Below are 16,522 nucleotides of genomic sequence, written 5' to 3'. Positions count from 1 at the left end.
GCTTGTACTAGGGTTCATTTCAATGTTCTGTAGGACCCAATTCTTCATATCTGGTTTATGCACAGCTCACCACCTCCTTGCATGTTCATCTGTCTGAAAGGACTTATGATCAAACATACGTCCAAAAAGGGCTTGAAATGTTGTGTGATGTGTTGGTGTCTGTGAGGGTGCTACCTCTTGACTGTTTCCATTTGTTTGGCATTACACAAACACCATCTCGGCTTGTTCCTGACTTGAATACAGGACCATTCAGCTGCTTACAATATGCTGTGTCAATCACACAGCCTACAACACAGAAGGAAAACATGTCACGTGGTCAGAGGATCTTCGATTCGTCTGTGCCAGCTACTGTGGCAACGCCGCATTTCCGGACACAGGTGTTCGTAGCACTATTTTTCTTCAATTTACAGTCAGGAATCCATCCTGCAGTTTGTTTATTTTATTAATGTTCACCCCGTATATCCATACTCTGCAAACCACGTTGAGGTATGTGGCAGAGAGTACTTTTCACTGTAACAGTTAAAAGGGCTTCTTCTCATTCCAGCTTAATGTGGAGTGTGGAAAGAATGACTACTTAAATGTCTCTATGTGTGCTGTAATTAGTCTAATCTTGTCTTCACAGTTCTTTTGGAAATGATAAATAGGAGGCTGTAGTTCATTCCTTGTTTTGTCACTTACTACTTGTTCCTGAAACGTTACAAGTTGACTTTTATGTGTTTGTTGGCACCCACCTATATTCAAGTGACTATCAGTTCAAGTTTTTAATATTTCTGTGACACTCTCTCATGTGTCAAACAAAACTGTGACCATTCATGATGCCCATCTTTGTATATGTTCAGTTTCACCGGTTAGTCATATTTTGTATGGCTCCCACACATGACCAATATCATCGGATGGATTGCACAAGTATCATCAGCAGCCTCTTTTGTAAACTGAATGCATTTCCCCAGTAGTCTGTCAATGAAATGAAGTATGCCATGACCTTTTATCTATGACTGAGCATATGTGATCATTCCATTTCCTATCCCTATAAACTGATACACCCAGGCATTCGTACAAATTCAGTGAGTCCAGTTATGATAACATAATCATAGTCTTTTCTGAAGTGCATGATTTTATACATTTCTGGACATTCTAAGCAAGTTGCCAATCTTTTCATCTCTTTGAAGCCTTACCAAAATCTGAATGGGTATTTGTATAGATTTTTTTCATATAGTTCTTTGTTATAGATAACATCTGCAATGAGTTTGAGGTTACTATTACTATTGTCAGCAAGGTTACTAACAGTAAAGGTCCCAACACACCTCCCTGGGACATGCTTTCTACATCTGTCAATGACTCTCCATCCGAGATAATATACTGCATCCTCCCTGCCAAGAAATCCCTAATCCAGTCACAAAAATTTATTTCATAGAACAAATGGTCATACCATCATTAATAAACATTGGTGTGGTACTGAGTAAAATGCCTTTCAGAAGTCAAGAAATACTGCAGGCACTCGATTGACTTGGTCTGTGGCTTTAAAGAAGTTGTCTGAGAAAAGTGGGAGTTATGTTTCAGATGACTGATGTTTTTGGAATTCATACTGATTGGTATGGAGGAGAGAATGGCGTTTGGCATTCCTCATTATGTTTGAGCTCTTCTACACCTCAAATTATTTATTTATTTATTTATTTATTTATTTTTTCCATTGCTGACATCATACCAACATTTGGAACTCTGTGTTTTTTGTCATAAGTAGCCACTTTCTTCTGGTTAATGAATTGTTCACTTTCCAAAATCAGATTACTGATTTTTGACTGCCTACTGTAACTTCCATTTCATTTTGTAGTTACCTTGACCTAGGATGCTAAGTAACTGTCACTTTACCATCGCCCAAGTGCTTATCATTCTGTCCCATTAAATTTATTTTTTCACAGTTATCATCTGTTCTTTAAGAACTTAACAGTATGTATTCAGTAGGTTCAGTTTCTATTGGTTCACTTCTAATTTTTGTCCAATAAATTGAGCTATTTTGTCCATAAAAGTACTGTTTTACAGTTTACATTCTGCATTTTCCATTGTTTGACTGTTTTACAGTTTGTAATAATTCAGTTTCATTGTTATTAATATAGTAGCAAAGGCTGTTACCTTTACTCTTAAATTATTTACGTTCTGCTACAGCTGTTCATACAATTTTGTTGTCATACAGATGTTTCTGTATTTTTTGTGTGTATTCCTCTGCTTCAGTAGGTAATTTCCCCTAGCACTGGTCAGGGCAGCCACGTCACCTGCCTTGCTGACTCATAAAAATGTCTTGTTGTTGATTTTAGTTTACAGACCAAAACTAAAGTAGTTCAGGATTGAATAGAATGCATTAAAGTGAACAATGAAATTTTATTGTCATACAATTACGAGTCATTCTCTGTGTGAAATATTTTAAAACATGATGCTTAAAGAGGAGAATTGCACTTACAGAGAGCAATGAAATTTTATTTTCTTATAATTACAAGTCATTCTATGTGTGGAATATTTTAAAACTTAGTACTGCACATGAGGAACTTCACATTCTGTCACATTCTGTACGCCAGTAAAATATCTCTTCTAGTACATACTCCACACTTCCTTATTGGTCTTTTCTTTGTTGTGGTTGACAAAAATTATGGAAAATGTGAGCCACTTTTGGGATTTGAGTTGAACATCCAACTCATGCCCCAAGTTCTGGAGACGACACAGCCAACTGTTCCCAGAGACTAATTATGAATTTCTGTCTTTTTTTAAAAATTTCTCTATTTTATTTTATTTTTTGTTGCCTTGCTTTTTTACAGAACACATGCATTGGAGCATGCAGTGTTCAGAAAGTGACAAAAAATATTATGATGATACTTTTTCAGTCTGTTCCTGGTCATTTGGTAGTTTTGCAGCTGTGAATCCATCCTATCAATGCCCATTTGATTCTTGTTGTAATCCATGACAACCCTTGGATTTTGCACATTGCCATTCTTCAAATTTACTTCTTGAAATGTGAATGGCCATTATGATGTTGCTCTTGTCCTTCCATTTCAACATTTTCTTGTTTCTGTACAATGTTACATATTCACCCTTCTTCATTTTGCCATTTTTCGTGAAATCAGGAAAGTCCTATCTGTTTTGCCACACTGTGCCAAAATGGTGGTGATCTTACTCATTAGTTAATCAGCTAGATCTGAACTAGTGAACCAGATGCCAAGGTAAACACCATAACCCATTCTGAGCCACTCATGAGCAAGCTCCAAAAAATTATAGAAATGTTTCCATTGGGATAATAACAGCCATAATATGTGTCCTTACCACTGTACACAATGAAGTCTCATATATATCCAGAGCAGCTGTGATGCAATTCATAAAATCTGAAACTAAATCTGCTTCACTGTGAAGGAATAAATTGCATCCATCTGGGATGTCCTTTTTAGAGCAATGGAGATTCATCAACAGTAATTCCCCTTTGTGGCATATAAAGAGATCTGAATTTGCTTCTCAAATATTTCATTATCCACTAAACTTTGAACAGCTTTCTGCTCACAGCTGCTAAGGGATCATATGATATATTGTCTGCAAAGCCGAGAGATTTGAACAAAAGATCGAAATTTTTCTATCATACGTTTGCTAAAGAATGGTGCGTCAAGTGACTGTTTTGTGGAAAGTAAAGTTTGTGTTCTGGCTTGTGCAAAATTCCCTGAAGAATGAATATTCCATACAGTATCTTCACTTCATCACGCGTTGTCTTTCAGCAGTGAAACCTAGGTCTTGTTCTTAAATTGAGACGAGAAGCTATATACTGGTGTGTGTGTGTGTGTGTGTGTGTGTGTGTGTGTGTGTGTGTAAGTTTATTTGGTCAGCTACTGTTTTGCACAAAGAGTCCTCTATGAAAAGCTGAAAATAATTACTCATATCATTCTGTATAAGGGGCACATTTATACCACTTTCACTGGTAAACAAAATGTGCTGTTGAGGTGATCTGACTTGCCCAAAAGCATTTTATGGCATCTTTTGCAATGCTGCGTCATCATGAGATGATGCTGAATCCATGCCACTTTCATTTTCTTCACTGATGTCTTGCCAACTATCAGAGTTGTCATTCAAATTATCATCGCTTTGTAAAAGCAGCTGTTTAACTTCTGAATCTGACAAATAGCTCCTTTTTGCTCCTGTGAAAGGTTACCATCAAGTAAACACAATGCTAACAGCACAAAAAGTGCTGATTTTGACTATCACTCAACACATAAAGCACACTCGTGAGATGAATATTATAAGTGACTGAGAGTACATTATATTGAGTGTTGAGAGTTACATTGTAGTGGAGGAAACAGTAACAAATAGTATTATAACACGTGCCAGTCTGAATCTCAAGGCCACGGAGTTCTGTGGATGGGTGTATTTGTTGAACCCCTTGAGAATGACCAAACCATGGATGGATCTAACCAGTGTTCATAGTTAAAGGGTTGGAATCTTTTTTGTTTGGAGTTGTATTTAATTATTGTCTTCTATAACTTTACAAACAGAGACAATTTCATTACATTTGCTGCAACTGTGTTTCTTTTTAGGAGTGGTGTTACCATTGCTGGAAGCAATGCTGTGGTATTGGGTAGGAGTAAAATTGTAGGTACCCCAGTGTCGGAGTTACTAAAATGGCACCATGCAACAGTAACAGTGTGTCATTCAAAAACAAAAAGTCTTGATAAGCTGGTGAGTGTGTGGTGGTGACTACCATTATTCAGTTAGTTTCATAATTTCTTAAAAATTTAGTTCTGTTGCATGTCTAAAGATTTGTGAAAGAAAAAAGAAAACTTCATATATTTGTAGTAATCATATTAATTTCTGTTTAAGTAGTGAGGTCATTGTACAAAATATACCGCATTCTCTGTGAAAAAATGTAATTGCAATAATGAGCCTGAACATCTGTTCAAACATCCCATGCAAGTCCAGTGAGAGATACAATGTGTGTGGACCATTTAGCTAGAATTGTAGTTAGTTTGAGCATTAGATATGTTTAATATGTCTAAGCTTATGTGTTCTATCTACATTTTGAAGCTAAGCTCACATGAGTCAGCAATTATTACCCAATATATGGAGTAAATAGTACAGGCTGGTGAGTCACTTGAAAGAACTTATACTCACTCCACTTTAGCACTGCATTACCTGTTTCTGTTTTTTAGGAACCTGTGAAACTACATACAAAAACAAAAGCTATAGTTTTCCTTTGGGTTTTCAAGACTATTGTCACACAGTTTTTATTTCTTTATTTTCGAAATCTATGTTCCAGACTTAACTATCATGTAAAGCATTTCGTAGTTTTATTATTATTATTGGTAGATTTTGAATTATGCAGAAGTCAGCTGTTGAACTACTAATGAGAATCTGTTGTATACTGGGTTAGAAGCTCTTCCAGCTGTGACTTCAGTTTCCCAATACACAGACAATAATATGAGGCCTGCAGTTGTTGCTTTATCCTCTCTCCTGATAACTGCACATTGTATGATTAGGAAAACTGTTGCAGGCAATAATTCAGATGTCAGGTTTGATTGATACATTGTAATAATTTCAGGCTCATGTGAGCTTAGCTTCAAAAGGTCTGCAGAATATCAGGAGATACGTTTTGCCTCTCACTATTATATAGAAACGGAGAGGTACTGTAAAAAGTCTGTTCTCTCTGCCACTTGAAGGTGCTAGTGGTAACATTCTTAATGCCTGAAAACCACAAACTGTAAGTATGTTAATTTAAAATATCTTGAGTGTTGAAATTGATTCCACTGATATGTGAGCAGTAGATTTCAGAAATCAGAAAGGTTGGTAGGCTCTAGAGCCCTCAGACTGTGGCGATATTTGGTGAGTGGTGCTTGTGTTAAAGTGTGCATGTTTACCACTGCAGGAGGAGCACTTTGCCCAAAAACTGATATTTTATCAGTCTGCGATTCAATGCCTCCTCTGTATGGTGGATAGGAGTCTATCCTTTTCATATTATTGTTAGTCCATTGTTTAAGGAAATAAGAGTCAGTCTGAATAGCTGGGTGTCAAAGATAAATAAATTGTTGCAGATTGTTGTAATGAAAGCTGTTTGGTTTGCATGAGGTAGATGTTGGTTGAACATTACATTGCTCTCTTTAACATATTTTTTAATCTGAAAGGACGTTTTCCCCCATGAACCATGGACCTTGCCATCGGTGGGGAGGCTTGCGTGCCTCAGCGATACAGATAGCCATATCGTAGGTGCAACCACAATGGAGGGGTATCTGTTGAGAGGCCAGACAAACGTGTGGTTCCTGAAGAGGGGCAGCAGCCTTTTCAGTAGTTGCAGGGGCAGCAGTCTGGATGATTGACTGATCTGGCCTTGTAACACTAACCAAAACGGCCTTGCTGTGCTGGTACTGCGGTTGAAAGCAAGGGGAAACTACAGCCGTAATTTTTCCCGAGGGCATGCAGCTTTACTGTATGGTTAATGATGATGGCGTCCTCTTGGGTAAGATATTCCGGAGGTAAAATAGTCCCCAATTCAGATCTCCGGGCGGGGACTACTAAAGAGGACGTCATTATCAGGAGAAAAAAAACTGGTGTTCCACGGATCAGAGCGTGGAATGTCAGATCCCTTAATCGGGCAGATAGGTTAGAAAATTTAAAAAGGGAAATGGATAGGTTAAAGTTCGATATAGTGGGAATTAGTGAAGTTCGGTGGCAGGAGGAACAAGACTTTTGGTCAGGCGAATACAGGGTTATAAATACAAACTCAGGAAATAGGGGTAATGCAGGAGTAGGTTTAATAATGAATAAAAAAATAGAAATGCAGGTAAGCTACTACAAACAGCATAGTGAACGCATTATTTTGGCCAAGATAGACACGAAGCCCACGCCTACTACAGTAGTACAAGTTTATATGCCAACTAGCTCTGCAGATGATGAAGAAATTGAAGAAATGTATGATGAAATAAAAGAAATTATTCAGATAGTGAAGGGGGACAAAAATTTAATAGTCATGGGTGATTGGAATTCGGTAGTAGGAAAAAGGGAGAGAAGGAAACGTAGTAGGTGAATATGGATTGGGGGTAAGAAATGAAAGAGGAAGCTGCCTGGTAGAATTTTGCACAGAGCACAACTTAATCATAGCTAACACTTGGTTCAAGAATCATAAAAGAAGGTTGTATACATGGAAGAAGCCTGGAGATACTGACAGATTTAAGATAGATTATATAATTGTAAGACAGAGATTTAGGAAGCAGGTTTTAAATTGTAAGACATTTCCAGGGGCAGATGTGGACTCTGACCACAATCTATTGGTTATGAACTGTAGATTAAAACTGAAGAAACTGCTAAAAGGTGGGAATTTAAGGAGATGGGACCTGGATAAACTGACTAAACCAGAGGTTGTACAGAGTTTCAGGGAGAGCGTAAGGGAACAAATGGCAGGAATGGGGGAAAGAAATACAGCAGAAGAAGAATGGGTAGCTTTGAGGGATGAAGTAGTAAAGGCAGCAGAGGATCAAGTAGGTAAAAAGATGAGGGCTAGTAGAAACCCTTGGGAAACAGAAGAAATATTGAATTTAATTGATAAAAGGAGAAAATATAGAAATGCAGTAAATGAAGCAGGCAAAAAGGAATACAAACGTCTCAAAAATGAGATCGACAGGAAGTGCAAAATGGCTAAGCAGGCATGGGTAGAGGATAAATGTAAGGATGTAGAGGCTTATCTCATTAGGGGTAAGATAGATACTGCCTACAGGAAAATTAAAGAGACCTTTGTAGAAAAGAGAACCACTTGCATGAATATCAAGAGCTCAGATGGAAACCCAGTTCTAAGCAAAGAAGGGAAAGCAGAATGGTGGAAGGAGTATATAGAGGGTCTATACAGGAGTGATGTTCTTGAGGACAATATCAAGGAAATGGAAGAGGATGTAGATGAAGATGAAATGGGAGATATGATACTGCGTGAAGAGTTTGACAGAGCACTGAAAGACCTGAGTCGAAACAGGGCCCCGGGAGTAGGCAACATTCCATTAGACTACTGACAGCCTTGGGAGAGCCAGTCCTGACAAAAATCTACCACCTGGTGAGCAAGATGTATGAGACGGGCAAAATACCCTCAGACTTCAAGAAGAATATAATAATTCCAACCCCAAAGAAAGCAGGTGTTGACAGATGTGAAAATTACCGAACTATCAGTTTAATAAGTCACGGCTGCAAAATACTAATGCTAATTCTTTATAGATGAATGGAAAAACTAGTAGAAGCCGACCTTGGGGAAGATCAGTTTGGATTCCGTAGAAATATTGGAACACGTGAGGCAATACTGACCCTACGGCTTATCTTAGAAGCTAGATTAAGGAAAGGCAAACCTATGTTTCTAGCATTTGTAGACTTAGAGAAAGCTTTTGACAATGTTGACTGGGTTGCTCTCTTCCAAATTCTGCAGGTGGCAGGGGTAAAATATAAGAAGCGAAAGGCTATTTACAATTTGTATAGAAACCAAATGGCAGTTATAAGAGTTGAGGGGCATGAAAGGGAAGCAGTGGTTGGGAAGGGAGTGAGACAGGGTTGTAGCCTCTCCTCGATGTTATTCAATTTGTATATTGAGCAAGCAGTGAAGGAAACAAAAGAAAAGTTCGGCGTAGGTATTAAAATCCGTGGAGAAGAAATAAAAACTTTGAGGTTCGCCGATGACATTGTAATTCTGTCAGAGACAGAAAAGGACTTGGAAGAGCAGTGGAACGCAATGGATAGTGTCTTGAAGGTAGGATTGAACATCAACAAAAGCAAAACAAGGATAATGGAATGTAGTCGAATTAAGTCGGGTGATGTTGAGGGTATTAGATTAGGAAATGAGACACTTAAAGTAGTAAAGGAGTTTTGCTATTTGGGGAGCAAAATAACTGATGATGGTCGAAGTAGAGAGGATATAAAATGTAGACTGGCAATGGGAAGGAAAGCATTTCTGAAGAAGAGAAATTTGTTAACATCGAATATTGATTTAAGTGTCAGGAAGTCGTTTCTGAAAGTATTTGTATGGAGTGTAGCCATGCATGGAAGTGAAACATGGACGATAAATAGTTTAGACAAAAAGAGAGTAGAAGCTTTCGAAATGTGGTGCTACAGAAGAATGCTGAAGATTAGATGGGTAGATCACATAACTAATGAGGAGGTATTGAATAGAATTGGGGAGAAGAGAAATTAGTGGTGCAGCTTGACTAGAAGAAGGGATCGGTTGGTAGGACATATTCTGGGGTGCCAAGGGATCATCAATTTAGTTTTGGAGGGCAGCGTGGAGGGTAAAAATCATAGAGGAAGACCAAGAGATGAATACACCAAGCAGATTCTGAAGGATGTAGGTTGCTGTAGGTACTGGTAGATGAAGAAGCTTGCACAGGATAGAGTAGCATGGAGAGCTGCATCAAACCAGTCTCAGGACTGAAGACCACACGAACAACAACAACAACAACAACAACAACAAAGGAAGTTTAACCCTTGACTCGTGAAATGACTTTCCTGTAATGTAGGAGGTGGGGTTTCTGGAACCTCTATGGTTAAACTCAGACTTAAGGCACAAATCTTTGGGAGTTTTTAATTTAAGTTATATAACATTTAATCTTACAATTATGTAATTGTTATTTAAATACTTCTAAATAGAGCTTGCAGTATATTACATTTTATAACACAAAATAACATACTTTTGTGTGTTTTTTTAAATAGTACACATAAAAGTACTGTTAGAGACCTGAATTTTATATTCTGAAAAGTTGTTTTATCTCTATATCAAATAAATTTGCACTTTAAAGTAAATTCCAGGGTTTAAATTTGCACTTAAAAATTGTCCTCTGTAGGTAATGCAAAATAGACATTCATTGTTGTGATCTACATTTTTCTACATCACCAATCAGAACACGTTGCTTTTAACTAACACTTTAAGTATTTTGTATTTTATTGGGGAAACAGGAAGATTCCTGTCATAGTTGTCCTGAAGTTATTCCTCCAAATGAACTTCCACAAGCAAAACCGTGATCACTGCCTATTGTAAAATACCTCTTGATCTCATATATCACTGAAATATTTCTGCAGGCATTGACTAACAATTCCATCAGACTTAGGATCATTAAAACTGACACATTCCTATGAACACATTTTTTGTTATACTGATGAAAACAGGTACGGAATACACCGGACACCCTCAGGGGGCTCAACATTTAGTTGTTGGGTACGGGCTTGGCGACCCCAGGGTCCCTGAGCTGGGGACTGGGAAGTGCCACCAGTCCTCAATACCGTAAGCTCTGAGCATGCTTCAACGACCACCATAAGGCGCGACAGTGGAACGTTGTACGGTACAGAGCCTGGGGATCTTGGCTTAACTACCTGGGTCGCGAGGATGGTATAAACCTCTATAAAAAAAACCCTCAATCTCAAGGTGTGCTGCGTGCCGAGGACATGCATGGCTGTTGAGGTAGAACAGTTGCTAGTGGGCGACCTCTGGGGAACCTGCCGCCCCCTGGTTGTATTAGGCTTACCCAGGCAAGCAGGGCTCTGTCTGGGTGGTGGAAATTACTTTCCCTAGCTGCTCATGGGACCACCATGAAAAGAAACATGAATAGTGCGCAAGCAGAAGTCTCTAAGAAAGGAAAGTTCAATGCTTTACAGTATGACCCCCAATCGTTCCCTTCCCTGCCCACACCAGGGGAGGAACAGCGGTCTAAATTACCTGGTGAGATGTATTCTCCTCGATTTCTGGTTTGCAGCCAAACAGATGGGGACCCATTTCTGACCACAAAGCTTCAGTTTTTTGTGGAAAATTTAGAGGACAAGTTTGGAGATGTTGAGGGCATGTCTAAAATGAGGTCTGGAGCAGTCCTCATACAGACGGCATCCCCAGCACAGTCATGGGCATTACTTGCTTGTGGCAATCTCGGTGTTGTTGCAGTCTCCATTATGCCTCATAAGAGCCTCAATATGGTTAAGGGCCTTATTTTTCATCGTGGCCTGTTGTTGAAGTCTGACAACGAGTGGTGTCCACTTTGCATGACATGTCTTCAGGGGACCTAAAGATAGTAGGGTGCCACCAGCACCTTCATCTTGACTTTCAAGGGAGACACCCTGCCTGAGAAGATCAAGGTGGTGATATATCGATGCGATATTGAACCTTACGTCCCTCCTCCCATGCACTGCTTTAAGTGCTGGAGGTTTGGGCATATGTCATCGAGATGTGACGCCAACCCTACCTGTCGGGATTGTGGACGTGCCTCCCACCCCAACATACTGTGTTCGCCGCCCCCTATTTGTGTCAACTGTGGACGAAAACATTCACCTTGCTCGTCAGACTGTGCAGTTTATCAAAAAGAACGAAAGATTATGGAGTATAAGACCTTGGACAGGCTCACTTACACAGAGGCTAAACGCAAGTACGACCGACTCCACCCTGTGCGCATTTCATCGACGTTTGCTGCAGTAGCTTCGATGTCGCCACCCCTGGCGACGAACCCCCAAGCTCAGCCGCTTTTTGTGGGCCCTCCAGCCCAGCCGTCTGTTCCTGCCCCTCAGGTAGTTGGGAGAACACCCTCTTCCGTTGCTCCCCTGTTATCAACATCGGGAGTAACAACCTTTCCTTCTTTGGGGCCTTCAGTCCCCACCTCTGAGCCGGAGAAGAGCCTGCCTCCTCTGGCTCCCTTCGCGCGGAAGGGATCACTTGGTGCCCTCCCTTCCACGGTTACTGCCCCTCCAGATGTCAGCCAGTGGCTGAAAAACCTACCACCTGAGGGCCGTAGGGCTTCCAGGTCTTCCTCGGTCCATGAGACTGGGTCAGAAAAGCCCACCCAGCCTTATAAACCAGGGACAAACGGGACCCTACCAAAAAGAAGAAAAAGTAAAAGGAGAAGGACATAAAGACAGAAACGGAGTTCACCACTGCACCTGAAGACGATCTGGAGCATCTAGCTTCCACTCGGGAGCTAGATGTTGCTCGACCCGCAGCTCCTATGGAAGTTAATCAGGTTACTTTGCAATCTGTGGCAGTGAGCGCTTCTAAGGCGTAACCTATCCCCCCCCCTCCCCCTCCTCCCCCCCTCCCCCCCCAGGTTCTTTCATGTCTTCACAGTCGGATACCATTATCCTTCAATGGAATTGCCGTGGTTTTTTCCACCACCTTGCAGAGTTCAAACAGCTTTTGTGCCGCTTCCCTGCCACTTGTCTGGTCCTACAGGAAACCTGGTTTCCTGTTTGGCGGACACCCTCCCTCTGTGGCTACTGGGATTACTATAAGAACCGCGTAGAATACGAAAGGTGTCTGGCGGTGTCTGTGTTTATGTTCTTGCCACTGTTCCTAGTGCCCCAGTGCCACTTCACACGGCTCTTGAGGCTGTGGCTGTTAGAATTCGGGCAGGAATGGAGCTTACCATCTGTTCCCTCTACCTTCCCCCGGATGAGGTTGTCCCTCTTGCCGACCTAGCTGCCTTGTTCGCCCAGCTCCCCCTGCCATTCCTCCTTTTTGGGAACTTTAATGCCCACTATCCATTATGGGGTGGGGCCCAGATCTCGGGCCAGGGTAGGAATGTTGAGGCTCTCTTGGCACAGCAGGACATTTGCCTCCTGAACACTGGTGCTCCCACTTATTTTAGCTTGATTTATGGCACATACTTGGCCGTTGACCTCTCTCTTAGTAGCCCAGGTCTTCTTCCATACCTCAGTTGGAGGGTCCACGACGACCTCTGTGGTAACGACCACTTTCCTATCCTGGTTTCTCTTCTTCAATCCCAACCCCCTGACCAGATGCCACGATGGTCTCTTCTGGAGCTGATTGGGCAGCCTACACCTCAGCTACTATGACCATTGCCCGCTTCCTGGTGACATTGATTTGGCAGTGGACGAGGTCACTATGGCCATTGTTTCTGCTGCCGACGAGGCAACTGTCCTCTGCTCTTCAAGTACCCTAAGGCGTAAGTCAGTCCCTTGGTGGACACCAGAGATTGTAGAAGCTATCCGGGACTGCCGGCGAGCCCTACGATGACACTGGTGTCATCCTTCCCTAGAGAATCTGGTTAGCTTTAAATGGCTGTGGGCCCAGGCTCAGCGGTTAATCCAGCGGAGCAAACAGGACTGCTGGGAATGATATGTTGCCACCATAGGTTCTCGCACCTCCCCATCTCAGGTGTGGTCGCGGGTTCGGCGCATTTTTGGCTTTCGCCCTCATGCGTCTGTCCCTTGCCTTTCTCTTTGGGGTACACTTTGTACTGACCCAGTCGCCGTCACCAAACACCTGGCAGAGTACTTCACTCGTATTTCTGCGACAGCAGGCTGCAGCGTAGAATTCTGTGCCATTAAAGAGCAGGCTGAGCATACGCAGTTGTCGTTTCGCACGCACCATTGGGAACGATACAACTCCCTGTTTAGTCAATGGGAGTTCCAAAGTGCCTTTACAGCTTGCCCCAATACCTCTCCAGGTCCAGACCGAATTCACAACCAGTTTCTTCACCATCTCTCAGCGCACTGTCAGGGTGAATTACTTGCCCTGTTTAACTGCATCTGGACGGAGGGCATTTTCCCAACTCGTTGGCAGGATAACTTTACCATCCTGGTGCTGAAACCTAGTGCAGATCCACTGGTGGTTGATAGCTATCACCCTATCAGCCTTACCAACGTTATGTGCAAACTCCTGGAACGGACAGTGAGTCGGCGGCTCATGTGGCTCCTCGAAGCTCGGGGCCTCCGAGCCCAGCAACAGGGGGGCTTCCGTCAGGGCTGCTCAGCTATCGACAATTTAGTCTCGCTAGAGTTGGCTATTCGTACAGCTTTTAACTAGCGAGAACATCTAGTTGCTGTTTTCTTTGATCTTCAGAAGGCGTACGATACCACCTGGTGCCTTCATAACCTTGCTACACTGCATGAATGGGTCCACTTCCGATTTTTCTATGGAATTTTCTCTCCAATCACTCCTTTTGGGTTAGAGTTGGCACTTATTTTAGCTCTACTCATATTCAGGAGAATGGTGTTCCACAGGGCTCGTTTCTCAGTGTTCCCCTCTTTTCGGTGGCGATTAATGGCCTTGCGGCTGTGGTGGGCTCATCGGTCTGTTTCTCTCTATATGCCAATGAATTTAGTCTTTATTACAGTTCCCCAAGCATCAGTGTCACTGAACGGCAGCTACAGGGAGCTATCCGAAGGCACATTTTTGGGCATCCAACCTTGGTTTTCAGTTCTCAGCCTCTAAGATCCGAGTGATGCATTTTTGTCGTCGTTGGGTGATCCAGCTCCATCCAGAGCTCTACCTTGCCAATGAACTCCTTCGTATTGAGGAGATGCATCGCTTTCTTGGCATGCTGTTTGTTGTTCAGCTCACTTGGACACATCATCTTCGCGAGCTTAAACAACGGTGCTGGCAGCAGCTCAGCATCCTTCGGTGCCTCAGCCACACCGTTTGCGGGGCTGTACGAACAACCCTCCTATAGCTCTATAAGGCCTTAGTCCAGCCCCGTCTCGACTACGGGAACATGGTGTAAGACTCAGCAGCACCTTCAACGTTGCATATCCTCGACCCGATTCTCCATTATGGCGTCAGACTGGCAACAGGTGCCTTCCGCATTAGTCCGGTGACTAGCCTTCTTGTAGAAGCTGGAATCCCCCCCCTACGATTCTGCTGACTACAGTTGCTCGCATCATACGTCGCCCGTCCATGCCTCGCCCGACCACTCAAACTGCATGCTCCTTTTTTCATCTCCTGCACTCCCCTCCCCACGATGGCGGCCTAGGTCGGGTCTCCCGATCGCGATCCGCGTTCGTTCCCTTCTCTCATCACTCGAGTCCTTTCCCCTTCCTCCATCCTTCCGGCCCTCTTCTTCTACCCCTCCTTGGTCCCTCCCTCGCTTGCGCCTTTGCTTGGATTTGTCCTGTGACCCCAAGTCCTCCATTCCACCTGCCAGTCTTCGTCAACAATTCCTGGCTCTTCTTGCCTCGTTTCGCGATGCAGATGTAGTCTACACTGATGGTTCTGTGGTCGATGGATGCACTGGGTTTGCTTTCATCCATGGCGACTACGTTGAGCAGCGTTCCCTGCCTTGTGGGAGCAGTGTTTTCACTGTGGAGCTGGTTGCTCTTTATCATGCACTCGCTCACCTTTCCTCCTGCCCTGGGGAGTCATTTGTCATATGCAGTGACTCCCTGAGTGGATTGCGAGTGTGGTTGTTCAGCGATGGTTGCGTGGACCCCGGGCCACATCGGCATTTCAAGAAACGAATGTGTCGACCGGTTGGCCAAGCAGGCCACCACTTCGCCACCCCTGGAGCTTGGTCTTGTGGAAAGAGACCTCTGGTCAGCCCTAGATCCCAAGGTCCACAATGTCTGGAGCTCTGAATGGTCTGTCTGGAACACGCCAAATAAGCTCCGCGTGGTAAAGTCGTCGACGGCTGTATGGAACTCATCCTTGAGGAGCACGCGTAGGGACTCACTTGTTCTCTGCCATCTCCGAATTGGACATACGTGGTTGACTCACAGCTATCTCCTTCGCCGTGAGAACCCGCCCAAGTGTCGCTGTGATGCAGGGCTGACAGTGGTCCATCTTCTGATGGACTGCCCCCTTTTAGCCCCCTTAAGGCAGTCCTTTAATTTACCAGCTGCATTTCCTTTAATTCTAGGTGACGATGCCTCTATAGCTGACTCAGTTTTACGTTTTATCCGTGCAGCTGGGTTTTATCACTAACTCTAGTGTGGGTGCTCTCGCCTGATTTCTCAGGCTACACCCACTCCAGCGACCTTTAATTGTGACGTGGATACCAAAATAGTGTCTTTTCTGGTAACAAGTTGTGTTGGTACCTCTATCAACGCTTTCCAGCTGGAGGTTCTTTGTTTGTGGTTGGGTGGTTGACCTTTTACCTGATCCACCAGCCACTGTAGTCTGTTTTGCTCTAGTCAACCACTTGCTCTGCTCCTTTTAAGTGTCCTCTATTTTGTGTTATTGCGGTGTTCATTTTAGCTCTGTACCGCTTGGTGTTCCCTCCCTCTGGGCGCAGAGGTTATGCTTTTACTGTAAAGGCCTTTTACATGTATGTCTGTTTGGAAAAGGGGACTGATGACCTCGATGTTTAGCTCCCACCAGACCCCAAAACCAACCAACCAACCAATACACTGGATGAGGTCTAGAGGAGACCCCATCACATGTCAACAACAAACAAAGAAGTCAACCAACAGCAAAACACTGCAGTGGTGGTGATTTAAGGAGACTGGGGTGGGGGGTGGAGGGGCAGGGGTGCTGTATACAAACATTACATATGCCAAAACTTACATTTACTTTCAATGAGAAGGTTGCTTGATTTTTATTGCTGTAAATCTGTGCTCAAACTCTTATTCTTTGTTTGTACCTCTTTGCCACCATCACCTTTCGAAAACTGGTACATCTTTTTCTGCTGTGGGTTCGTTCAGGAAATCAACTGCCTTTTATTCTGGCCTGCCAGTAAATTATTTTCCCATAAAATTCTCATATTTTTGTCATGTGTGGCTGCGATATTTAGTTGCAAATGTTATGCTTATGTTCACATGATTATATTGA

At 42.9% G+C, this 16,522-nt stretch overlaps 1 protein-coding gene across 1 annotated transcript in view; it reads left to right on the top strand.

Moving 5' to 3' along the window:
- Nucleotides 1-16,522, top strand: part of LOC124794632 (C-1-tetrahydrofolate synthase, cytoplasmic) — a 148,792-nt gene that overhangs the window by 67,623 nt on the left and 64,647 nt on the right. The window contains 1 exon segment of the mRNA XM_047258139.1: nt 4,563-4,704. Within this exon segment, the coding sequence (XP_047114095.1) occupies nt 4,563-4,704 (142 nt within the window).

The sequence above is a fragment of the Schistocerca piceifrons genome, chromosome 4, assembly GCF_021461385.2.
Source record: "Schistocerca piceifrons isolate TAMUIC-IGC-003096 chromosome 4, iqSchPice1.1, whole genome shotgun sequence".
NCBI classification, from domain to species: Eukaryota; Metazoa; Arthropoda; class Insecta; order Orthoptera; family Acrididae; genus Schistocerca; species Schistocerca piceifrons.
Note: the sequence above shows the minus strand (reverse complement) of the source record. Positions and strands in the feature narration are given on the sequence as shown.